Source organism: Oryctolagus cuniculus, chromosome 5 (genome assembly GCF_051225735.1).
Source record: "Oryctolagus cuniculus isolate XC-2025 breed Fujian yellow rabbit chromosome 5, ASM5122573v1, whole genome shotgun sequence".
Taxonomy (NCBI): Eukaryota; Metazoa; Chordata; class Mammalia; order Lagomorpha; family Leporidae; genus Oryctolagus; species Oryctolagus cuniculus.
The window spans coordinates 25,158,679-25,184,737 of record NC_142871.1 but is presented as its reverse complement, the minus strand read 5'-3'; the positions used below and the strand labels follow the sequence as shown (position 1 = coordinate 25,184,737).

At 42.0% G+C, this 26,059-nt stretch overlaps 1 protein-coding gene across 4 annotated transcripts in view; it reads left to right on the top strand.

The window, feature by feature from the left end:
* The window catches only part of AIG1 (androgen induced 1), a 358,237-nt gene extending 334,057 nt beyond the window's left edge, over nucleotides 1-24,180 (top strand). For 2 of the 4 annotated variants that reach the window (XM_070073475.2, XM_070073476.2), the window contains one exon: nucleotides 23,812-24,180. In XM_070073475.2, the coding sequence (XP_069929576.1) occupies nucleotides 23,812-23,822 (11 nt within the window). In that variant the 3' untranslated portion in view covers nucleotides 23,823-24,180. Of the gene's footprint in view, nucleotides 1-2,921; nucleotides 3,882-23,811 lie in introns of those variants that run through there. The other 2 variants (XM_017345402.4, XM_002714854.6) reach the window with 2 other exon arrangements.
* The last annotated feature ends 1,879 nt before the right edge of the window (nucleotides 24,181-26,059 follow it).

Sequence of the window (26,059 nt, the reverse complement as noted above, 5' to 3'; positions counted from 1 at the left end):
GTCTGAAAGCCAGCAGGGAAAAGTCTCATTAGATTTTAAGGCTTGAGAGTAGTCCTGGGGTGGGTTCTATGTCCGCAAGTCTCACCAGGGATGAGGCTGTGGCTCTGTCTTCCTGGCCATTGGTAACAACAACCCTAACCTCTGGATCCAAGGAGAAGCTGGTGTCTGAACCATCATTAGAGTCACTGGTCCCTCACTTCATCCTGCTTCCGTCCCTCTCAGTCCAGACTGGCGGTGATCCTACTGGTATAAAATTCTCAAAAAACAGGGCCAGCATTGTGGCCCCAAGGGTTAAACTGCCATCTGCAACACAGGCATCCTATATGGACACCAGTTTGAGTCCCAGCTGCTCCACTTCTGATCAAGCTCCCTGCTCATGCACCTGGGCAAGCAGCAAAAGATGGCCCAAGTACTTGGTCCCTGCACCCACACTGGAGACCCTGATGGAGTTCTTGGCTCCTGGTTTCCATCTGGCCCAACCTTGATCATTGCAGCCCTTTGGGAAGTTAATCAGCAAATGGAAAATCGATCTCTTCCCTCCCTCACTCCCTCCCTCTCTACCTCTACCTTTCAAATAAATAAATGATTAAAAAATTTTTCAAAAACCACATTAGACTCCCGTACAGTTCATGGAGGTACAAGTTGTCAGACAGGGGATCCTTGGCAGTTCCTCCCTGGATAACCCCTCTCTCTGTTTACCTTCTGCTGAAATGGTGATTGGATCCATGATCAACATGTTCCGTCACATCTTTGGAACTGTCTCGCATTCTGAGGTGCTGAGGATTAGGACATCAACATATGGATTTAGGGGACACCAGTTAACCAATAAGCTGACGTATTTCAGTACTACAACGAAGAGTCTGTCCCAGTTCAAGTGAGTCTGTCAGTCTGTCAGAGGTGACCTGTTACATTCAAGTGGAATTTTACAAGTCCAGAAATGAAAAGTGGCCCAAAGAGAAAGGATAAGGTGAGGGCAGAGGAAGCGGGCAAGAGGGGAGGAGTGAGAGGAGGTGACTGTCAGGCTTAGATGAACAGACACCACCCCTTTTCTCCTCCAAACACCTATCCAGGCCAGCAGGCCCAGCAACTTGGAGCACTGCCCCCTGGTGGAGCCCCCCTCCCATGCTGGGGGAAGCACAGGCTACAGACTCCCTCAGGGTCCTCAGCCTTGCCCCTCCTGTTCCCACAGATGTGCCCTGCCTCAGTTTTCTGACAGGTCTCTTTGTGGGCTTTACATGGAAATGATGCCTCTAGTTCCTCCAAACGTTATTTACAGCTGTCGAATTTTTCCCTCTACCTCACAACTGCCAAACTCCAGTAGGTGGGGAGCCATTTGCCCTCAGTAGGTCCCTGAACAACCCTGTTCTCCCTAGCGCCTTGTTTGGAAGATTCCACCATCACTGCCAAGTCAACCCTTCCGCAGCAGAACAGCATTGGAGGAAGCAGACTTGAAAAAGCAAAAGCGAACTGCCATCAGTCCCTGATAGCTTCTCCACAGGAGAGGGAACATGGGACAGGACTAGGCACTGAGGTCACGCGTGCTGTTCACATGGTCTGTGTTGTGTTCCCTGGGTTTGCCTTGGTTACCCAACAACTAAGGCAGATCATACTTTCTCCTTTCCACTGCCCTTACTCCTCAATTTGAAATGTTCCTTAATATGATTTCTGAGAAGTCCTTTGGAAAAAGTGTTAGCGACCTCTGCCAGTTCCTTAGTCATGAAAACCAGACATAAAAGACTTTCTGAGGACACCTGCCCAGAACCTGTTACCCACATTGCAACACCACCTTCTGACCCCACCATGCACATACTAGTAGCTAGGATTTGGGGACCTTTTTGATGCTGTCCTTATCATTGTGACCCTCTGGGTTTTGTTGTTTTTGTTTGTTTTTTTTTGTTTTTTGTTTTTTGTTTTTTTTATACTGTGGAGTCCATTTTTTTTCCTACCGCTTTTCCACTAGTGCAGCCTTCTGAGCCCTTCCTTATGTGCACATTTATGAAATTTATTCAACAAAGATTAATTGAGCCATTCCCATGAGACTGACCCAGTGTTAGTTGTCAGGGATGTAATCCAGAACAAAACAGTTAAAGCCGCTGCCCTCAGAGAGCTTGCAGTTTATAGAAGAATACCAATACAGCCTGCAAAGTGGTATTTTGTGTTTCATTCTGTCATTGCTATAGAAACAAACAAACACAAAGTCTAAGAATTTGGTAAGATTAGAAAAATGCTTAACTACAAGCAAAGGACAAAAGAAGCAGGAAGCATTTGCCAGATTTAACTGTAATTCATGAGAATGACTTGAATGTTTTCATCTCCAGGAAAATGAAACATCCCTGCCTATTCATTACAGACAACAGGCAAAGGTCTTACGGATCCAGTACATACAAGTCCTTCAGGAAGAAAAACATAGTTCTACTAGGATTGGGTTGAATAGAGGGGGAGCTTGAGTTTAAGTATACATGGGTATGGAAATAAACACTTCTTGTGGCTCATAAGCTCTTTATGGGCTTTGAAAAGGAAAAAAATTCCAGAGTGCTTGCCTTGGGAATGGGCAGAGCTAAAGTAAAAACAAATGAAGTCTGTTTGAAACTCATCAGCTGCACATCTCCTGCTGCTAGAAGCTGATTAAATAGCAGACCAGCTGGGTGTCCTTGCACCCTCAATGTAGTGGAGACATCAATGGTAGTCAGCCCACACTCCCAGAAGCCACTGGAGCAGGGAGTGTCCCAGAGATCTTGAGTCCAGATTCAGGGGGAAGCATGGGGAGAGACGTCACCAAGGATGTTTCTGGAGACCATGTAAATGGCTTTCCTTCCAGAACATAAAAGGCGGTGGATGCCAGGGGGTGGATGGGAAGAAATGTGGGGATTTGAGGGTTTTTGTGAGCATCTTGGATGAGTTTAATGTGCCTGTTTTTCTAGGTATGGAAGAAGAGAAAGAGAAGCCCAAGTTGGAATGAGATCCAGGTCTAAAAGGGAGCACTGGATTGAGCCACCACTGAAGACTCCTCCCTCCCCAGCCCTAGGCATTGGCAGTGCCTGAGGACAAGAGCTTCGGGGAGGAGGGGGCATCTTTTATATATAAATATGTATAAAAACAGAACACAGTTGTTTCCAAGATATCTTACATTCACTGTGTTTTAAGGAATTCTGTCCAAATTCGTTATTGATAATGACGTCTTTTTTCTCCTCCAGTTTTCAGGCTGTAATTGGCCATTGAGTTTTCATTTTTGCAATTATAACTCCATTTAATCAAGAAAGATTAATAAAATTTGACTGCATTTCTTGTTGAGAAACATGTTAAAAGCAGAGAGGCAGCTGTAGAGTAGGGATGTGCGTATTTAGTCCTAAAGGTGGCTGGAGTAATGAGTCTGGGCCAGGTGTGAGCCCCAGAAGAAGAATAGATATTTCCCATTGCAATAATGTCACAATTGCCTCAAATGAGCAATGTTAGTAATAATGATATTTAAATCTCTTGACTTAATCTTGTGAAACTTTCCCTAGACTCATACTTTAATAAAGACCAAGCAACCCCATACCTGATGTCTGCATGGAACAGCTCAAAGTCCTGGCTGTGTCTCCTTTCTTATTTTTATTATTTTGTTTCTATTTCCTATTGAAAATGGTTTACTGAACATGGTTCTTTCCTATGATTTTATGATTTTTAAAAAATTGATTTTTTTATAATTTTAGAATCTTTTTTTAAAAAGTTAATTTCCAAAGTCTTTGTATTTTTAGAGTAGAAAATGGAAGTGTCATATAAATTATGAAATATTACATAAAACAAGTATAGGTGCTCATTGTCCATAAGAGTGATGTAAAACCTTCACTTCAAAAATTATTCAATTTTAATTGATAATAAAATTCAAGAAATGCTAGAAATCCCTCTACCCCTTGACTGTCTTCCCACCATACACACACACACACACACACACACACAAATGTACACACATTCTCTTAATTTCCTTTGTCTTATCTACAACGACTTCCTCAGTGAGACCTTGCCACTGCCAAGGTCCCAGTATCACCTAAAGGGAGAGGATTCTCAGATGCTCCTGATCGTTTATTTACAGATAATCAAAGTAGGTACACTCTAGTGTGAGTAAGTGTGCTTATACTTTGCACTAAAAATATCCAATTTTTTAAAGATTTATTTATTTATTTGAAAGTCAGAAATAATACAGAGGAGAAGCAGAGAGAGAGAGAGAGGTCTTCCATCTGGTGGTTCACTCCCCAATTGGCCACAACAACCGGAGCTACTCTAATCTGAAGCCAGGAGCCAGGAGCTTCTTCAGGGTCTCCCACATGGATGCAGGAACCCAGGACTTGGGCCATCTTCTACTGCTTTCCCAGGCCACAGCAGAAAGCTGGATCAGAAGTGGAGCAGCCGGGACTTGAACCGGCATCCATTTGGGATGCTGGCACTGCAGGTGGCAGCCTTACCCGCTACACCACAGTGCCGGCCCAACATATATCCAATTTTAATACACTAAATTATTAGAAATTTCCAGAAAGGGAAAAAGTTCAGTTAATAAACATGATTGTGTAGAAAACATGCTACAAAATACTATGAAATAATTCCAGCCAAATGTATGTAACATTAAGAAATATAAAACTGATATGCATATTGAAACATATTTTCAGACTAGGTCACAAAGAAGATACACAAAATGAAGTAGTTATGAAATGTTGAAAGGAGCTTACACAAAAATACACCTAAAACTTGGAAACAAAAATAAACAAAGGTTGTGATTTTGATCCGACAAGTCCCTCATGGTGAACTCATTCTGTGTGCCCTGTGTCTGAAAGCGAGTTGATAGAAACGTAGACTGCATCTGACAGAATTCCCATATTGGTTCTCTAACTAATGAAGTTGGGACTATTAAGTAGAAAGCTCATGAAGAAAGCCACCACCAGAACAGAAAAGCAAAGCTCCATTCTTGGAATAACTGCTGCAAGTTAGTGCTACTGTCAAATACTTGAAGGATGCAGAGTTGGTGGCTGAACTCACAACTACATTTACCTTACCTGTTTGACCTGTGTTATGTCTTAGTCCTCCACCCCCACACCCACCCCCACCCAGATCTTCAGAATATTTGAAGACCGGGCCTTTAAATAGATGATTAGATTAAAATGAGGCAGATAGGTTGGGCTCTAAGCTAATTTGATCGGTGTCCTTACAAGAAGATTGGAACACACAGAAAGACACCAGGATTGTGCAGGCACAGAGGTGAGATCATGTTACAACACAATTAGAAGGGGGCTGATGGCAAGCCAAGGAGATGGCCCCAGAAGAAAACAAACCTCCCAACACCTTGACCTTGAACTTGTAGTCTCCAGAACTGTGAGAAAATTCCTGTGGTATTCTGCCATAGCAGCTCTCATAAACTAATTTGGCCTGTATGCAAAAGATTCTTGGTTTTGGAGAAGAAAATCAATGATTATAAACATACTTGGGTGGTGATTCGGCTAATAACAGCTCTTAGAAGTGGTCTCCTTTTTCCTGGAGGGCATCAGTACAGTCTGTGGTATGTGGTACAAAACTATTCACATCTTCTTTTACCTTACAAGGACAGCCTTGTGCTTTCACTGTCTTTTTTAAGGGTATTTCAATTCTCATTCCACATCATGAGTTAGTCCACAATGGCCTTGATTGTATAGCCATTCCACGTGACATCAAGCTACTATGACATTGATCACATTATACTGCTTGGAAAATGTACCAAGTAGCTGAGATACCTCAGATAGACTTGGGCATGTCAAAAGATAATAACCAAATGCCCCCACAAAAAAAATTCAGGAACCATCCATTTTTGTAAAATGTCTAGGTTCCAGTGGTCTGCATGAGATATATGACTATGTGCCCTCTTAAGTTACATCAAATTCTTTCATTATTCATGCATTATCACTAGGAAGGAGGAATGCTGTCATACTGTATTTTGAGGAAACTTATTTTGTATCAAATATGTTGTTCTTATCCCTAGACTACCACCAGAATAGAAAAATTCACAAGTTATAAAAACTTAAATGAAAAAGATAAAACTATCACAACCTGCAGGTTTTTAATTTTTATTTACTTCAAAGCCAGATACAGAGACGGAGGCAAAGATTTTCCATCTGCTGCTTCACTCCCCAAATTCTTGAAGTAGATGGAGTTGAGCCAGGCCAAAGCCAGTAGTGAGGAACTCCAGCTAGATCTCCCACAACAGGTGGTAGTCACCCATATTTGAGTGATCACTGCTGCCTCACGGGGTGTGCATTAATAAGAAGCTAGAGTTGGAAGCAGAACCTGCACTCCAACCCAGTCATTCCAATATAGGATGCAGACATCGCCAACACAGTCTAAATTGCCTCTCCAAACACCTGTCCCAGATGGCATGATTTTAAACCAACATATACACAACCTATTTCATTACCTTTTATTGCCCTTAAGCTGTTCAAAATCTCAGTGGCTTAAAACAAGAACATTTACTTTGCTACCAACCTTGTATTTTGGGCAAGAGTTGGTAGAATGAGCTGGCCTGTGAGCTGGTGTCTGCTGTGGTGATGTGAAGGTTGGCAACTAAAGTCTTCTAAAGTTTCTCTCATTTACGTGCCTGATGATCGATGCTACTGTTGACTGGGTCCTCAAGTGAGGCTGTGACCAGAACAACTACATGTGGCCTTTCCACTTGGCTTATCGGTCTCCTCCGATGTGGCTACATGTCATTTCCAGGTGATTGCTCAGCTTCGTCACACTGCAATGGCTGGGCCCCAGGAGGGCCAGATGAAAGGCTTGTTACTTCATATGACTTAGCTTCAGAAGTCACGTGGTGTTGAAGTAGGCAGGATACAGGTTAAAACTGATTAGGTTTGTGAGCTGGAAGACCACGCCTATGCCACGCCCTTGTGTGACCCCATGCCTCTACCTGATGCCTTTGCCATGCCCCTGTGTGACCTCATCCCCCTACCTGGCCACACCTGGGTGCCAACCAGCCAATCAGGGTAATTAACCACTCCCCTTTGGAAGTGGGTTAAAAGCCTAGAACACAGTGTGTCCGGCCCGTCTCTTTTCCCTGGCCTCTTGCCAGGAGGGCTTTGCTGTAGCCCAGAGCCTCCAGGGCACATGGCCTTTGGGCCACGCCGCCCTAGGCTTCCAGGCCTGGATGATCCGCCATGTGGCTTGTTCCTGGTGCTCGACATGAACCCCTATTTACCTCTCTGTCTTAAATAAAGCTCTCACTCTCCTATACATCTTTCTCACTAAATAAAGGCTTAAAACGTACCATGCTGCCTCGTTTATCTGTGCCAGTATTTAGAATTCTTCTCTAAATATTAGGCAAGAACCTTCTTGGGCTTATTTATATTGAGGATTTAGTAATAAGCCCATGGTGAAATCGTATGGTACCCCAAATTCCTGTAGCACATGTGGCATCCCAGATAGCAATTCTGGGGAACTTTAAGGGGCAACATTTTTTGTATAAATTTTAGGGGGTCATGTCCGATTTCAGTGTCACTTCTGCTACAGTCACAGGTCTGCCCAGATCCAAGGGGTGGGAAACTGGAGCCTCACTTTTATGGAGTAGCGATGTTGCATTGTAGAGAGGATATATGGGATGAACATTGGTACCTGGATTTGGAAACTGCAATCTGCCACACACATCCAAAGCACTAAACTAGAAAATGACTTTGAAATTGAGATACTAAGGTAATAGGGTATAAAATTAACATGTGCAAGTCAGTAGTTTTCACATGTATAAATGCATGAAATGGGATATAAAGGAAGAAAAAAAACCAGAGGCAATAACAGCATTGTGAAGAAAATGATAAAACAAATGACACAAAAGAAGACTTTAATGAAGGAAACACAAACCATGTTCTTAGAAAATAAGTTGTGTCATAACTATGCCAAATGTCAAGATAACATAAATTCAGCATAAACGCAATGAAAAACCTGCCTTTCTTTGCATTTATTCACTTATTTGTTTCTTTATTTTTAGATAAACAAGTTAATCCTAAAGAGGATACATCAAAGATTTTGTGTAAAAATGGGATTAAAAGATAAGTTTATTTTCATGCAAAAATATTGAAATCCATACATAATTGTATAATAATAGAAAGTTCATGTAAATCGGTATTATGAAAAAACCTTGTGTGGATTACAAAGAAAATTCATACCAAAATAATTTTATCTTTTAATCCTGTGGGGAGCAACCCGGACTAGACTAAGTTACTGGAATTAAGACTTATTCTATGCATCTGCTCTCCCACAATATGGCGCTGAGAAGGGAGAAACAGCTTCTACACAGCTGCCTCCAGTTCAACCAATAAACAGCAGGACCTGCTCCTGATTGGAGGAGAGCAGCGTACTCGGCGTGTGGGTAGCAGAGTTGGGATTGGTGGAAGAGGACTATAAAGGAGGAGAGAGACAACATGCACCAGGAACATCTAAGGGGAACACCTGTGCAGCCCCCGAGAGAGCCGGCCGGCGGTGTGCCGCTCCCCCGCGGAAGTGGGGAATGTGGCAGGGGGAACCGCCCTTCCACGGAGGTGGAAGGGACGGTAGCCAACCCGGGAAGAACCAGCAGCAAACCCGGGAAGGGCCGAGCAGACGAAAGAACAGCGCAGGGTCCTGTGTCGTTCCTCCATGAAGAGGGGGAGCGACATAATGGTGCCGTGACTTGGATAGGAAGCCTAGGCAGGGTTTAGTGTTGCTCCTCCACGAAGAGGGGGAGCGACAAATCCCATTTTTCTATGAACTTTTTTAAGTTCTCTCATATGTAAAACTTTAAAAACAAGAATTGCTAGGAAATGTCTGAAGAACAGACAATGCGGGAGAATTAGAAGAAGAATCCATAGCCGGCGCCGTGGCTCAATAGGCTAATCCTCCACCTTGCGGCACCGGCACACCGGGTTCTAGTCCCGGTCGGGGCGCCGGATTCTGTCCCGGTTGCCCCTCTTCCAGGCCAGCTCTCTGCTATGGCCAGGGAGTGCAGTGGAGGATGGCCCAGGTGCTTGGGCCCTGCACCCCATGGGAGACCAGGAAAAGCACCTGGATCCTGGCTCCTGCCATCGGATCAGCGCGGTGCGCCGGCTGCAGCGGCGGCCATTGGAGGGTGATCCAACGGCAAAGGAAGACCTTTCTCTCTCTGTCTCTCTCTCTCACTGTCCACTCTGCCTGTCAAAAAAAAAAAAAAAAAAAAAAAGAAGAAGAATCCAACCAAATATTAAAGCACAGTTCATACACTTCATTAAAAAAAGCAGTATGGGCCGGCGCCGCGGCTCACTAGGCTAATCCTCCGCCTTGTGGCGCCGGCACACTGGGTTCTAGTCCCGGTCGGGGCGCCGGATTCTGTCCCGGTTGCCCCTCTTCAAGGCCAGCTCTCTGCTGTGGCCAGGGAGTGCAGTGGAGGATGGCCCAAGTGCTTGGGCCCTGCACCCCATGGGAGACCAGGATAAGTACCTGGCTCCTGCCATCGGATCAGCGCGGTGCACTGGCCATAGCGTGCCGGCCGCGGCGGCCATTGGAGGGTGAACCAACGGCAAAGGAAGACCTTTCTCTTTCTCTCTCTCACTGTCCACTCTGCCTGTCAAAAAAAAAAAAAAAAAAAGCAGTATGGGTGTCATGAGTGCACCAACAAGTGGAAAAAACTAGAAAGATCAATAATAGAGATGAATACACATGGAATTTTGGGAAATAATAAAAATTACCTCAAATCAGTACATAATTAGGACACCTAGAAAGTCATCTGGGGGAAAAAAAGTTGAATCATGCTTTGTACTTTTTACCCTGAAAAATTTTAAATTGATCAAGATTTAATTTTTTTTTTAAGTAGTAGAAGAAGTTGCAAGAGCTTTCTGAGAATAAAAAAAGGCCTGAGGGGGCTGGGGCTGTGGCACAGCAGGTTAACGCCTAGCCTGAAGCACTGGCATCCCATATGGGCGCTGGTTCAAGACCCAGCTGCTCCACTTCTGATCCAGCTCACTGCTATGGCCTGGGGAAGCAGTAGACGATGGCCCAAGTCCTTGGGCCCCTGCACCCTCATGGGAGACCAGAAAGAAGCTCCTGGATCCTGGCTCCTGCCTTTAGATTGGCACAGCTCCAGCCAAAGCAGCCAACTGGAGAGTGAACCATCGGTTGGAAGACCTCTCTCTCTGCCTCTCCTCTCTCTGTGTAACTCTGACTTTCAAATAAATAAATCTTTAAAAAAAAAAAAAAAAGAAAAGAAAAGACAAGGCCTGGGGCTGGTGCTGTGATATAGCAGGTAAAACTACCACCTGTGGCACCAGCATCCTGTGAGTGCTGGGTCACATCAGGGCTGCCCACTTTCTATCCAGCTCCTTGCTAATGCGCCTAGGAAAGCAGCATCAGATGGCCCTAGTCCTCCAATGTGCGAGACCCAGAAGCTCCTGGCTCCTAGATTTGGCCTGGCAAGGCCCTGACTGTTGTAGCCATTTGGGGAGTGAGCCAGTGGATGGCATATTCTCTCTCTCCCCCTCCTGTTTCCCTCTGCCTCTTCATCTCTGTAACTCTTTCAAATAAATAAATAAATATTTTTTTAAAAAATTCCTAACCATGACTTGAAATCTAATAATCACAAATAAGGTTAATTAATTCAATTACATCAAAACCAGAAACTCCTGTATTGCAAAAACTAAAGCAAAGACAAAATACACAGGCAAATTTCAAGGGAAAACTATAGCTTATATAACAGACAAAAGATTTTTCTTCCTAATAAATAAAGAGATCCTAGAAGCACAAAGAAACAATAGGAAAATGATGGCAACAAACAGGATAATTCAAAGAAAAGGAGGAAACAAACACACATATGAAAATACAACCTAAAATATAAGAAAAACACAAAGATATACTGAATATTATCATTACCTATTGAATTGGGTAAAAAAATCCTAAAGGTTGACAGTGTACTCTATTGTAGAAAATTATAAAAACATTCATAATTGCTTGTGGAAACACAAATGGCATAATCCCTATAGTAAACAATTTGTCTTTTTAAATTACAAATACAAATCATTTAACCTAACAATTCTGTTTCTCAGAATTGATAATAACAGACACATTTTAACATGTGTTTAGTTTATCAATAACAGTAAAGTTTATAATATTAAATGGAAACAAATGAATTGTGAATAATAGGAAACTGGCTTTTAAAAATACGATACCTGGGGGCTGACGCTGTGGCGCAGCTGGCATCCCATATGGGCACCAGTTCAAGTCCTGGCTGCTCCACTTCCTTTTTTTTTTTTTTTTTTTTTTTTAATTTATTTGACAGATAGATAGTGAGAAAGAGAGACAGAGAGAAAGGTCTTCCTTCCATTGTTTCACTCCCCAAATGGCCGCCATGGCTGGTACTGCACCGATCCTAAGCTAGGAGCCAGGTGCCCTCTCCTGGTCTCCCATGCGGGTACAGAGGCCCAAGCACTTGGGCCATCCTCCACTGCCCTCCTGGGCCACAGCAGAGAGCTGGACTGGAAGAGGAGCAACCAGGACTAGAACTCGGCGCCCATATGGGAAACCGGTGCCGCAGCTAATGTGCCTGCGGAAGCAGCAGAGGATAACTCAAGTGTTTGGGCCCCCAGCACCCACATGGGAAACCTGGAAGAAACTCCTGTCTCCTGGCTTGGCCTGGCCCAGCCCTGGTCATTGTGGCCATTTGGGGCAGGAACCAGCAGATGGAAGACCTCTCTCTCTGTCCCTACCTCTCTCTGTAACTCTGTTTTTCAAATAAATAAAGTAAATCTTTATAAAAAAAAATAAATATGGTACTTTAGGGGCAGGTTTTGGTGTAGTGGTTAGGACATTGCTTGGGATGCCCATGTCCTATATCATAGTGCTAGGTTCGAGTCCCAGCTCTGCTTCTGACTAACTCCTGCTAACACACACCCTGAGAGACAGAAAATGATGACTCAAGTACTTGGGTCCCTGCCACCCATGTGGGAGACCTAATTGAGCTCCTGACTCTTGGCTGTTGCAGGCATTTGGAGAGTGAACCAATGGCTGCAAGCTCATTCTCTCTCCGTGGGTGTGTCTGCCTTTCCAATAAGGAAAAAAATAAAAGATTTTTTGATGACAGCAGCTTAGCTAGTATAGCTACACAAAGGAGGAAAAAGGGAAGTCACAAATGATGACATTTTGCTATGGGTTTGGAAAAATCTCTAAAATTGCACTTTAAATTTCAAAAAGAAATGTATTGAATAGTGTGTCTAGCATGCTACTTTTCATGTAAAGAAGATGGGGAAAGGGACAGAAGAATGGGTCTTTGCTTGTTTATGCACAAAGAACCTTGAAAAGGATCAAGTGGAGAATCTTAGTGCTAGAGGGTTAACCTGCCTGATGGGAGACAGCACTGGTGGGTGATTGTCCATCATGTGAATTCTTTTTGTGTTTTGAAAAAAGTTGTTATATATTTTTTAAAAGTAATTAATCTAAACCCAACTTTTTTGAGGAAAGAAAAATATGACAAAGACAAAAATAAAAAAGCAATAACAATCTACTCAGAAAATAATAGCCACATACTTCATAAAGAAAGTGTATCAGATGTGGCCAGAGATATAACATAGGAAAAATACAAAGCCTTAGATTTCCTTTTCATACAAAAATTAAATGAAGAAAACAAACCACATATTCAGCTGAAAAAGTGAGAAATATAAAATATAAAAATAAATCTTGGGCCGGCGCCGTGGTGAGCCTTGCGGCGCTGGCACACCGGGTTCTAGTCCTGGTCGGGGCCCAGATTCTGTCCCGGTTGCCCCTCTTCCAGGCCAGCCCTCTGCTGTGGCCAGGGAGTGCAGTGGAGGATGGCCCAAGTGCTTGGGCCCTGCACCCCATGGGAGACCAGGAGAAGCACCTGGCTCCTGCCATCAGATCAGTGCGGTGCGCTGGCCACAGTGCGCCAGCCGCGGCAGCCATTGGAGGGTGAACCAATGGCAAAGGAAGACCTTTCTCTCTGTCTCTCTCTCTCACTGTCCACTCTGCCTGTCAAAAAAAATTAAAAAAAACTAAATAAATCTATATAAGGAACTAATAAAAGTAAAAAAATTAAATTAAATAAGAGCAGAAAGACAGCAGAATTGATAAATAAATAAGTTGACTAATGCAACACCTCATCTATAAAATATGCAAATGACTGGCATGCTAATTGAAGAGAGAGAAACAGAATACTTGACAATATAAACACAGACATGAAGCAAGTATTTAATTATAAAAATATGTTTTATGTCTCCCTGGCAATAAATCTTTGAAATTCAATGCAGTGTGCAATTTTCAGGGAAAGTGGACTCAGAATTAGAAAGTCTCAATAACCTGATATTTGTGGAAGACATGCTTTCAATGTCCAATTAACTATTGCCAACACAGAAATTGGGTCCAGAATGTTTTATGAGAAAATTCTTTAAAAATTTCAAGTTACATTTCTTATATTATTTAAACTGTTCCAAGATAACAGAATGATAAAATGCTGCTCAAGTTATGCTTCAAAGTTAATGCAACCCTCAAAACAGCCAAAATAGAAAAAGAAACTTTCACTCAGTTTAACTAAAATATTAGATAACAAATAATTACTTAACAATATAAATTACTTCCAATACTATTTAAATACTTTTTCAGGACTTAATATGGTTTTTTTTTAATTTATTTTTTTAAAGGACTTCCTTCCGTGGTTCACTCCCCAAAAGGCCGCCACGGCCGGAGCCGCGCCAATCTGTAGCCAGGAGCCGCGCCAATCTGTAGCCAGGAGCCAGGTACTTCCTCCTGGTCTCCCAGATGGGTGCAGGAGCCCAAGCACCTGGACCATCCTCCACTGCCTTCCCGGGCACAACAAAGAGCCAGACTGGAAGAGGGGCAACCAGGACTAGAACCCGGCGCCCATATGGGATGCCGGCGCTGCAGCTGGAGGATTAACCAAGTGAGCCACTGTCGCTCCCCCTCTTCGTGGAGGAACGACACAGGACCCTGCGCTGTTCTTTTGTCTGCTCGGCCCTTCCCGGGTTTGCTGCTGGTTCTTCCCGGGTTGGCTACCGTCCCTTCCACCTCCGTGGAAGGGCGGTTCCCCCTGCCACTTTCCCCACTTCCGCGGGGGAGCGGCACACCGCCAGCCGGCTCTCTCGGGGGCTGCTCAGATGTTCCTCAGGTGTTCCCCTTAGATGTTCCTCGTGCATGCCGTCTCTCTCCTCCTTTATAGTCCTCTTCCACCAATCCCAACTCTGCTACCCACACGCCGAGTACGCTGCTCTCCTCCAATCAGGAGCAGGTCCTACAGTTTATTGGTTGAACTGGAGGCAGCTGTGTAGAGGCTGTTTCTCCCTTCTCAGTGCCATATTGTGGGAGAGCAGATACATAGAATAAGTCTTAATTCCAGTAACTTAGTCTAGTCTGAGTTGCTCCCCACAAGCCACAGCGCCGGTCCCCAATATGTTTTATTTTAAAAGTTCAAGAATACCTGAATTCTAGGATTTGCTTTAAAAATAGTATCTCAATAATATACAAAAGAAAAAATCATATAATTCTCTCCATGGTTGCTCTAGGACATTTGAGAAAATTTAGTATTTATTTATTTGTGATAATATATTAATAAAAGTAAAACATTAAAACATCCCATATCATTATAAGTCATCATTTCAAACAACAAAGGCAATCCCACTTAAAGTCAGAAATGCAACACAGAAGTGTGTGTTGTGGTACAGCAAGTTAAGCTGCCACTTGCGAAGCCCACATGCCATATCGAGTGCTGGTTCAAGTTCCACCTACTCCACGCCAGTCCAACTCCCTGCTAATGTGCTTGGGAGACAGCAGATGAGTGCTCAAGAACTTGAATTCTTGCCACTCACACGGGAGACCTAGATGGAGTCCCTGGTTCCTTGCTTCAGGCTGCTCCAGCCCCATATCTCTCTCTTTGAAAAATATAAAAAGAAATAAGATACATATATGCATAGCATTTTATTATGCATGTTTTTCTGAGTTGTAAAGATATGCAGTTGTAGTTCTGAATGAGTTATATTTTGACCTCCAATGAGAAGTATTGAATTTTTATGTTACTATAAAATTGATGTTATCAATGAAGAAGAAAATTAAATGCTGTAAGAAAAAGAAAGAAAGAAGCAAAACCAACACAAGTATTGAAGAGGACATTTCTACAGATGACTCTCAGAAGAGGAAACCTCAGGGAATGGAATATTTTGGCTATTCCTGAGACAATTCCTCTGGGACCCTGTGACTACCACTCTCCTCCAGAAAACGACATTGTTTCATTTGGCCACTAAACTGTCACTGATGGAACCTGAAACCTTTGGGCCTTAGATATAAAAGTGATTCAGCACACAGTGAGGCAGATTGGATTTACCCAACACTGCTATACTGGAGACACAGTATGCCATTAATTTGGAGTTTGGTTTGGTTTTCTCATTTTGGGTTACTTTTGCCTTAGGAATCACAGCCCCTGAATCCTGGCCACAGCTGCAGTGGGAGGCCCAGTGCTATCTCTGCAGAAGCTGCCAAGGCACTAGGTCACTCCCATCCCAGCCTGGGTGTGCTAAAACGTCGCTGCCAGTTGGCCTCCCCAGGAGCCAGAGCTGATCTGGATGACTCCATCTACTGCTCTGTGATCACCAGAGTGAGAGAAAAGAATCATCCATGTCTCTCTGTGGCTTGGGACTGTGAATTTACTTAGTGATAACAAGGACCACTTTGGAATTTGCTCCAAGAGGACTCAACAGGCTGGGCAGAGAAAAGCTTGGTTTAGAAAGTAAATGCCGGGGCCAGCACTGTGGCATAGCAGGTAAAGCCACCACCTGTAGTGCTAGTATCCCATATGGGTGCTGGTTTGAGTCCTGGCTGCTCCACTTCCTATCCAGCTCTCTGCTATGGCCTGGGAAAGCAGTAGAAGATGGCAGCAGCATCAGTAAGGCAGGGAAACAGATGTACTAAGGAAACAAGGACAATGGAAGACAAGAAGTCATCAGAAATTAACTATTGAGGTTTAACATATCAGAGATGCATGAGGTCATATTATTTCTTCCTTTTTTATTAAATATAGTAACAATGCTCCCTCCACCAAAACATTCATGTTCTAAACCCCAGAAGCTGGGACTATGGCGCCTTTTAAGGCAAAAGGAACTCTGAAGTGTGATCTGAAGATGGGAAGGTATTCTGAACTATCCAGGGGCCACCGTGATGACCGTGTCCTTCCACCCACAGGAGGAGGAAGGAGGGTCAGAGTGAAAGAAAGAAATGTGTCGCTGATGGCAGAGTTCAGAGCAAGGCAAGGACAGGGCCACGAACCAGAGTGCAGACACCTCTAGAAGCTCAAAAAGGCAGCAAAAGCAATTTCCCTTCGAGGCTGCGGAGAGATGACCACCCTACTGCCTCTCCCGTTTTAGGATTTCTGACCTCACGAATTTTAAAACCACCCAGCTTGTGATCATATTATTGCAGCAGCTATGGGAAACTGATACAGAGGCAATCACTGTGTATTTTTACCTATTCATGCAAGCTATTCTTACACTATGCTTACACACACAGACAGTACCAACCACATGGGAACAGATAAAACATTTGTAATCTTCCAATAATTGATGACCAGCACGGTTGCCCCTCACTGCATTAAACTGATCATTCAGATGCTGAGAAGCTGACCAAAATCTAACTCATCCAATTCATTTAAATGGGAGTGTTGAGGATCATTGAAGAAATCCCCATTGAAACAGCATTTGCCACTCAAAGATATTCAGATGCTTTCATGCCTACTCATCAACGAGGCAATGAAAATTTTTGAGACAGATGACCCTAATTCGGGTACAATTCAAAGAATTTTGGAGTCAAGACAAATGTCTGTGCTTGCCATGGGGAGGTTTGCCAGGAAAAGAAGGAGTCATCTTCTGTCCAAGCTTTATTGAAAATATATATATATTTTAAAGCCTCAGTCAAAACAGCCCACACAGTAAAATGTTCTCAAGGGAATTTTGCAAGCATATAAAAATTAAACATAATATACATTTTATACAGGCTACATTTGATTTTACATACTTGTACAAGCATAAGGAAATGAAATCAGCATATGAAAGAGTTATCTGTACCCCCATGTTTATTGTAGCTCAATTCACAATAGCTAAAATATGGAATCAACCCTGATGTCCATCAACTGAAGACTGGGTAAAGAAATTATGGTATATGTATGCCATGGAATACTACAAAGCAATATTAAAAAAAGAAAGAAAGAAAGGAAATCCTGTCCTTTACAACAAAATGGATGCAACTGGAAAACATTACACGTAGTGAAATGTCAGTCCCAAAAAGACAAATACCATATGTTGTCCCTGATCTGTGGTAACTAATAGAGTAATCTAAAGGTAATCTATAGAAGTGAAATTGAACCTTTGAGATATGGTGACTTTGAACAGCCTTTGTCTCAACTGTCGAGGAACAGTTTTTTTTTTTTTTAATATACTGTTTGTTGAACTCTTAGTGTAGGGTTAATCTTATGTGTATGAAGTTAATTGAAAATAGATCTTAGTGAAAAATAATAATGGGAATAGGAGAAGGAGGAAGAAGGGTGGGAAGAGTAATTATGTTCCTAAATTTGTATACATGAAATGCATGAAGTTTGTATGCCTTAAATAAATAAATAGTCAAAAAAAGAACTTTATCTATAAATCACATTAAACTTGTTAAAAATGAATTAACAATTAAAATTAAAAATAAAAACTACTTTGATTAAATAGTCACAACATATATATATATATATATATATATGAGAATGGAATCTATTCACTTTCAAACAGCATAAAATGTTCTGGGCACTCAACCTTGCTCCCTGACACAGCCAGGCATCTGATTTCTTCATCCCACTCAGGTTTAATATTCAATCCTGTTTCTTTTGCCATCCAAACTGTCAAAATTCCCTCTCCCTTCTCTCTCTTCCATGTGTCTGGGGAAGAGCGGGAATGAATTACCTAGGTTTACACAGCAAGTGGAATCAGAGGTAGCCAGTCCCTCCCATGCCTCTCAGTCCAATACTGCGAGAATCATGTGTTAGAAGAGACACTGAGTTGGAATGAAACTGTTAGCTCGTTAGGGAGCTCCTTGAGGGCCCTTTCTTGCAGTCTCTCTGTCCTTTCTCACCCTTTACCATGGCAACAGTAATCCACCCGAAGGTCTCTGCTTCTGGCAAACTTCAACTACACGCCATGGCATGTATGCATCACTCCTTGCCAAACCAAGGTGTGAACACAGTCAGCCGAGGGCTTGCTCTACCACAGCCTCATTGACAACAGCACCACCACACTTCCTCCACCACAGCTTTTCTTGAGAATGGAGAGAACTTGGGAAACAGATTTCAACAAAAGAGGGTGGAAGGAATTGAACTTTCTCTGCTCCCTGCCTCCTGGTCTGTCCTTCGAGGGGCGAGGAGAGAAAGGCATTGCTAATGCTTCGGGAACTCGGTCTCCTTTGAAGTTCTAACATCCTTACCCCTTACCTCTGTGTTCCCTTTACTCTATAGAGACCAAAGGAGTTGTGTTTAAGAAACTGATTCTGTTGGATGTCTTCTGTTAGCAAATCCACAGCATAGCGCAGACACCATGAAGGACTTTTTCTGATTTCAAAATGTGAGAAACCTCACAAGTTTTATGTCATTGGTAGTAAAAGGAAGCAACACTGTTCTTTAGCATAACTTTGTCTTTTTTTTACATATTAATTGCATACTATAATCATCATTAATTTTGGAATATTTAAATTTCAAAATGGTTTCCCGAAAATGTATCCCGATTTATAATATTGTACATCTAAGAAGTTCTCCATTTGAACTGGCTCAATAATTTGAGAAGTCTTTATATTGATTTAAAGACTCCATGAGACACTTGAGGAAAAAAACTTTCCTGAGAACTAGAAATTGTGGCAATAAGGCGAGGAAATCTAAGAGTAAACAGAGTTTGCCATTTGTGAGAGTCTAGCAATGTGCAACATTTGTTCTCACTCAAAGTAGAAGACTGAGGCAAAGTTCAAAGTTTATTATGTCTGGGAATTTGTGCTTCCTGTCGTGAAGAAGCAATAGGGTCTGGAATCACTACAGCAGACACACACACACACACACACACATGAAAAAACCTGATAAATATAATAAAAACAATTATTTTCAGGCATTGGTTCACAGAACTTCTTAAGACTATGATCCGGAAAGAAATGGAAATAAACTATGTGAACTCTATGTGAGCCCTGGCTTTCTGCCCAGAGACAATTTCCACATCTTCGCATTAGGAGGGGAATCCCAAACAAAGCATTCTGGTCTTACTGAGTCTAGGAGACCAGAGTTCAGTGAGAATGAGGTGACTAGACTTTGTGGAGCAGAGTGCAGAATATGAGGGAGCTATGAAAAGAAAGCTCCAGAAACCCACATAGGGTCCTCTCCAGCCTGACTGAGCGTCAATCTGTGCATGAGTAGGATAAAAATCTACAACTTCAGAGAAAGAACAATTGCTGAGATTCTGTAACCTGAAGAAATGCATGATCTCACTTAAGGAGGCATACATGTCCCAGCATCCGGAGAGAAGAGGCTGCACTGAACACATGGGACATTCAGTAGAGAACCAGAAAGCTTCAGTGTTAGTCCTAGGTCTTTAGTTCATGATTAAACATTATTCTGCATTCACTCTTAGAAAGCTGTGAAAGAAGCCTGTAAGTTGCTAAGCTGATCCTGAGTAACATAACTGCCTTCAGAATAAAGTACAATGTTGCTTAAGGAAGACCAGAAACCAAGCAAAAGCAATATTCAGCATTCAAGATACAAAAGTTACCAAAGCTGATATCTGATCAAAATGTATGGACATGCCAACACCCAGGAGAACTTGATGCAGAAACCAGGAGAGGAAGTAGGTGGGGAGGGTGGGGGGATCAATCAATAGAAAAAGACCCAGAATTGATAGAGAGAGGAAAGGACATTAAAACAGCTGTCATAAGTATCACACCAATGTCATGAAGACAGAAGACAACTAACATGACTCAAAGATAAATGGAAGATATAAATAAATGCAAATAGAACTTTTAGATATGAAAAATGCAGAGGGTGGGATTAATAAAAGTTTAGAAACTGCAGAAGGGGAAGGACCAGCAAATGTGAAGATACTGCAATAGAAATCATCTGAGCCTTAAAACAGAATAAAGAGTGGAAACAAACAAACAAACAAACAAAACAAGATCCCTCGCCTCAGGGAGCTGCTGGATATTTGGAAACCCATAAAAAGAGGACAGGAGCAGATGTTTAGCCTAGCTGTTAAGACACCTGCATCTCACTCCCACAATGAAGTTACCTGGGTTTGACACTCTGCTCTGGCTCCTGACTCCATTTTCCCACTGATGCAGACTCTCGGCACCAGCAGTGTTGGCTCTAGTAACTGGCTTTCTGACAACTATGTGAGAGACCTGGAATGATTTCCTGGATCCCAGCTTTATCCTGGCCCAGTCCCAGTTATCTCAGGTGTTTGGGGAGAGAGAACCAGTGGATAGAAGCTGTGTCTGTATGTGTATGTGTGTGTGTGTGTGTGTGTTTCCCATCCTGTTTTTGTGTTTCTGCTTCTCAAGTAAAATGTGTTCTAAAGTAGAATAAGCCTCTGCCTGTGGCACCAGCATCCCTTATGGGCACTAGTTTATGTCCTGGCTGCTCCTCTTCTGACTCAGCTCTCTGCTTATGGCCTGGGAAACCAGCAGAAGATGGCCCAAGTGCTTGAGCCCTGCCATCCAAGTGGGAGTCCTGGAAGGAACTGGTTTTAGATTGGCCAGCCTGGCCCAGCCCCAGCTGTTGTGAGAATTTGGAGGGTGAGCCAGTGGATGAAAGACCTCTATCTCTCTCTGTGTCTGATTCTCTGTTGCTCTGCCTTTCAAATAAACAAATAAACAACAAAGACAACCATACTTGTTTTTTAAAACTAACAAAACAAACAGCAAACATCACAACAGAGAAATAAAAGTACAGAGTATAATGATAAAAGGGTTAATTCATCAAGAAAACATATCGATCTTAAATGTGTATATACCTATAATATAATTTCAAAATATAGAAGCAAAATGAATAGCTTTGAAAGAGAAATAGACAAATTATACTTGAATGGTTCAATGTTCCACTTTCAATAATTCCTAGAACAATTAAACAAGAAATCAGTAAGGGTATAGAAAACTTAGATAAGACTCTCAACCAAATTGAGCTAATTGATACAGAACACTCATTGATCTAATTGATATAGAATACACTTCCTAACAACTGCAGAATACATATTTTTTCTTTTTTAAAGATTTATTTATTCATTTGAAAGTCAGAGTTACACAGAGAGAGAAGCAGAGGCAGAGATAGAGAGAGGTCTTCCATCCACTGGTTCACTCCCCAATTGGCCGTAAAGACCAGAGCTGTGCCAATACGAAGCCAAGGTTCAGGAACTTCTTCTAGGTCTCCCATGTGGGTGCAGGGGCCCAAGGACTCGGGCCATCTTCTACTGCTTTCCTAAGCCATAACAGAGAGTTGGATCAGAAGTGAAGCAGCCGGGACTAGAACCAGTGCCCATATGGGATGCCAGCACTGCAGGCGGTGGCTTAACCCACTACGCGACAGCGCCGGCCCCTACATATTTTTCTCAAGTGCGTGTGTAATATACATCATGACAGACAATATACTGAGCAATAAAAACAGTTCAAAAATATTTTAGAAGTGTGAGATCATACCAAACATATTCTTCAACTATAATGAAATTAAATTGGAGTAAGTGTAATTGAAAATTCAATATATCAAAATTTGGGAGTGGTTTTTGGCTTGGCAGTTGGGATGCTGGTTGGGGAAGCCAATGTTCTGTATCAAAGTATCTGGGTTCAATTTCTACATCCGGTTCCTGATTCCAGCTTCCTGCTAATGCAGATCCTGGAAAGACAGCAGTGATAGCTCAAATGGTAAGATTCCTGCCACCAGCATGAGAAACCTGGATTAGGTTCCTACCCCCTGGTTTCAGCCTGGTTCAGTCTGGCTGTTGCAGGCAGGCATTTGGGGAGTGAACTCATAAAAAGGAGCGCTCTCTCTCTCTCTCTCTCTCTCTCCCCCCCCTCCCTCTCCCTCTCAGTCCTCTGTCACATAAATACACTCATATTTAAATATATATCAAAATGTGTGTGTTCTTACTAAAGCAGTAGTTAGAAAGAAATGTGTAGCTATAGGTGCTTGTTTTTGAACAAGAGTAAAATCAATGCACTAGCCTTCCACCTTAAGAAGGAGGTAGAAAAAGGAATCATTTAAACTCGAAGTCAAAGAAAGTATTAAATTAAAAGGATAAAAGTAGAAATGAATGAAATAGAAAGTGGTCAAACAATAGAGAAAATTAAACAAAAAACTGGACCTTTAAAAATCAATAAAATTGATAAAAATCTAGCCAGGCTGACCAAGACAAGTATTTAAAATATCAGGAAAGAAGAGGGAAAATCCTATATGACACAGAAATTATATAAACATTAAAAGTGTAATAGAATATTTTATACATTTTATGCCAATAATTCTTATTTAGATAAAAAGACAAATTCCATGAAAAGCAAAAATTACCAAATACACTCAAGAAGAAAGAGAGAATCAGGTAGCTTTATATATATTAAGTAAATTTAATTCTTACTTTGATCCCTTTAAGTCTAGGCTCAGAAGGCTTCACTGGTGGATTCTATCAAATATTTAAAGAATAAATAATAGCAATCTCACACAAACAGAAACTATAGAAGAGAAGGAAAACTTGCTGACTCATTTTATCAGGCCGATGCCACCTTGATATCTAATACCATCCTTAGGCTCAAGACAACAAGGCTATGTTCTGGGCCCTTATGCCTCTTAGGAACCCCCCATGTGGTGTTATGCTCAAGCATTCTAAGTACTACTCTGGTCCCTAGAACTCATCGAGGCCAGCAATGCCATTTGGGTAGGGACTGTTGAGGGTTCCAGTCTCAGATTCTTTCTTCTCTTACTTTTTACCTACAAATGGGGTCAACATGATGGCCCAAGAAACTGAAAACTTGCACCTCTGGAGTCATTCCAGAACCCGATGGCAAAGTTCCAATTCCAGGAGGGAAGCCTAGCAAGAACACTCCCTCTGGGTAGTGCAACATTCCTTTGATGGTATTATGCAAGACTGGGCCTCCAGAATGGTTCTGTTGTGCTGCGTTAAGGATCTCTCACTAGATCAGAGAGCAAGTCCAGAACTCTGGGCCACTGCCAATTGTCTGCTGACCCCAGGTTTGGACCTGTGCCTTCACTCTCAACCACCACATTCTGATTGCAGTATTAACTGTAATGACAGCATCTGAAGATGGCCAGTGTTTTTGCCCCTAATGGCAAGAATGCTCACTGTACATTCCCCCACCTGACACCAAGGTTGGTGTCCCAAGTTCTTCTGCAGGCTCCATGTAACATGTCAGGCAGTCCCCTGGAAATGATTATAAATGTCTTTTCTGGGGGATTTTGAGATGTTGCCCTACAGCACCAATTCACCTTCTCTGATTAAGGTTCTTCCTTGCCTCTGACTGTGCCCTCTCAGGATGGTTTTTAGTCTTATCAGATGTGAGATGCGCATGGCTTTGCACAAGTGGAACTCCTCTTCTTGCTCTGCCCACAGGCCCCTCACCTGACCTCCCTGCTAGTGGCAGTGTGTCAGTGTGTCAAAGGCAGTGCTGTTGTTAACACTAAAGAGACCACATTGCAGAAATGCACTGATTACAGTCCAAAGATCTCTACATTTATGCTATAAAATTCCACACAGCAAATTTAACATAACCAGATAACAAAATAATATTCTCACTTTCCTGCAGACTCTGCATAAGATTGGCATTTGTGGCCATTATCAACAAAAACAGAATCACAAACTTCCGAGTCTCACTGGAAGCTGGTGTGCATGGGTAGCAGATGTGTGATGTGGAGTCATGAGGAATGAAGTAACCAACATCAAACACGTAGTATTAAGGAAGAAGACCTATATTATTTCAAAGGGAAGACTGGGTTGTTGTAAGTAATAAGAGCATTGTTACATTTTCTCAAGATGGGAGACAGGAAATGAGCCAGAAGAAATGCCTTTGATGATAAAGAAGTGGAAAAGATGGTTCCTGGACCTAAACAGGAAGAGTTGATACAACAAAGAAACTTTATGTACCCTGATTAAATAATAAAGAAATACATAAGCAGCTCTTCTCTACCTGTTTTTCTGTATCTTCCCTATACTCACATAGGCTCTTGCATTTTGTAATATGCTTTTTATAAGTTTGCTTATATAGATAAAACTTGACCCCAAAAATTTGATTATAGCTCTACATACTTTAGGGATATTCCCAATAATACCAAAACCAAATACATCACACAAAAAAGAAACCTAAAGACCATAAACACAAAATATTATAAAATTTTAGCAAGTTGGATCCAACAATATAGAAAAAGGATAATATGATACACACAAAAAAGTAGAGTTTATCCCAGTGATAGGTTTGCTTAATGTTACAAAAACCAATCAATTTTCTGTACTAGTGCAATAAAAGAGAAAAAAAGTATGATAATTTCAACAGGCATAATAAAAAGCATTTGGTGAAACTAAACAGCCACTAATAATTATGTTCTGTCTAGCAGACAGGCCTGGGCTACAGAACTTTTGGGGCATTGCTCCACAATGACGTACCTATTATGTGTCATCCCAGAACTAAGGGGACATGGTCGTAGAGAACCAATAATGTTCTCAAGTCCCCACTGCCAGTCAGTGGCAGCCCTAGAATTCAAATGCTGCCCTACCAATCTCTCAAGCACAAATTGCAGCATCTACTTTCTTACCAGGAATAGCTGATATCATAAAGTGAAAATGAAATTAGTACTCTCAGAATGAAAAAATTGAAACACTGTTTCCACTAACAATAAAATATTTATTTTGTGTATTGATATTCTCATACATGGGTTTTTTAGACATGAATTTATTGTTCACAGATTGTTCTTCTTTGTTTTTATAACAGAATAATTAAACAAATACAACATTGTAGAATGTTAGATTAAACTATTTTGGAGACCCTATTGAAGAAAAAGAAAGCGATACAAAATAACAAACTAAATAAGGTACAAATGTGAACCTCTTTTCACAACCAATCATTAATTTTACAAAAGTGATGCATACCACAGGTCTAAAATCCAGAAGAGTAACACATATTCAATAATTGTCTGCAAGACTCAAGACAAATAGTATTTTCAGACTGCAGTTTAACCTGAGTAATTGAAAGCATGGAAAACAAGCTCACTGATGAGGGGTGGACTACTATTGTGTTGACTGTGAGGACACATAAAAGATTCATTGCCAGTTGGTGTGGTTTATGCTCTACAAATGCAGAGATCTGTGCAAATTCTACTTCCATAAACTCATTCACAAAGAAAATTAACAGGGGATTTGTGTTTGAATATCCTGAATTATCCATCATATTCCTGTAGGAGAGAATTCTAGACCAAAATCAAGTGATGGCACACCTCCACTCAAGCTCTCCAACTCATGTGGTGTTTCCTCTTCCTCTGTTCCACCAAGAACAGGGCTCAGCTCAGAGCAGGCTGTAAGCCCCGGTCCTGGCTTCTCACTCTCCTAGTCCTGCTTCACTTCCATCACTTCTTCTAGTCACAGGCCCTTTACTTGGTCGGGAAAGGGATGGGTGATACCAATTGCATCTCCCAAATCTCTTCTGTCTCACATTTGGGCTGAGGATCTTTGCCAAAAAGGTGCAGAGCACAAGAACTGATCGTGCTTGTTCTCAGGTTCTTGTGTGCCTCAACCCCTGTTACCTGGGCTGGGACAAGGAATCTCAGAGAACAGGGAACGAAATTCAATAAACAGGAGAGGGGGCACCTGGGTGAAGTCCCGTATGAAACTGCATGACCTAGCAGGGGCACATTTCTAGTCTGACTCAGGTTGAGATTGACACCTCTTGGCAGATTGTAGTTATCTGATTTTTGCAAAATGCAGTCCTAAGTTAGCTTCTTGCTATACAATCCACATTTTAGAAAGTTACTTGGAGCACATAATGCTCTATTATTTTTAACATC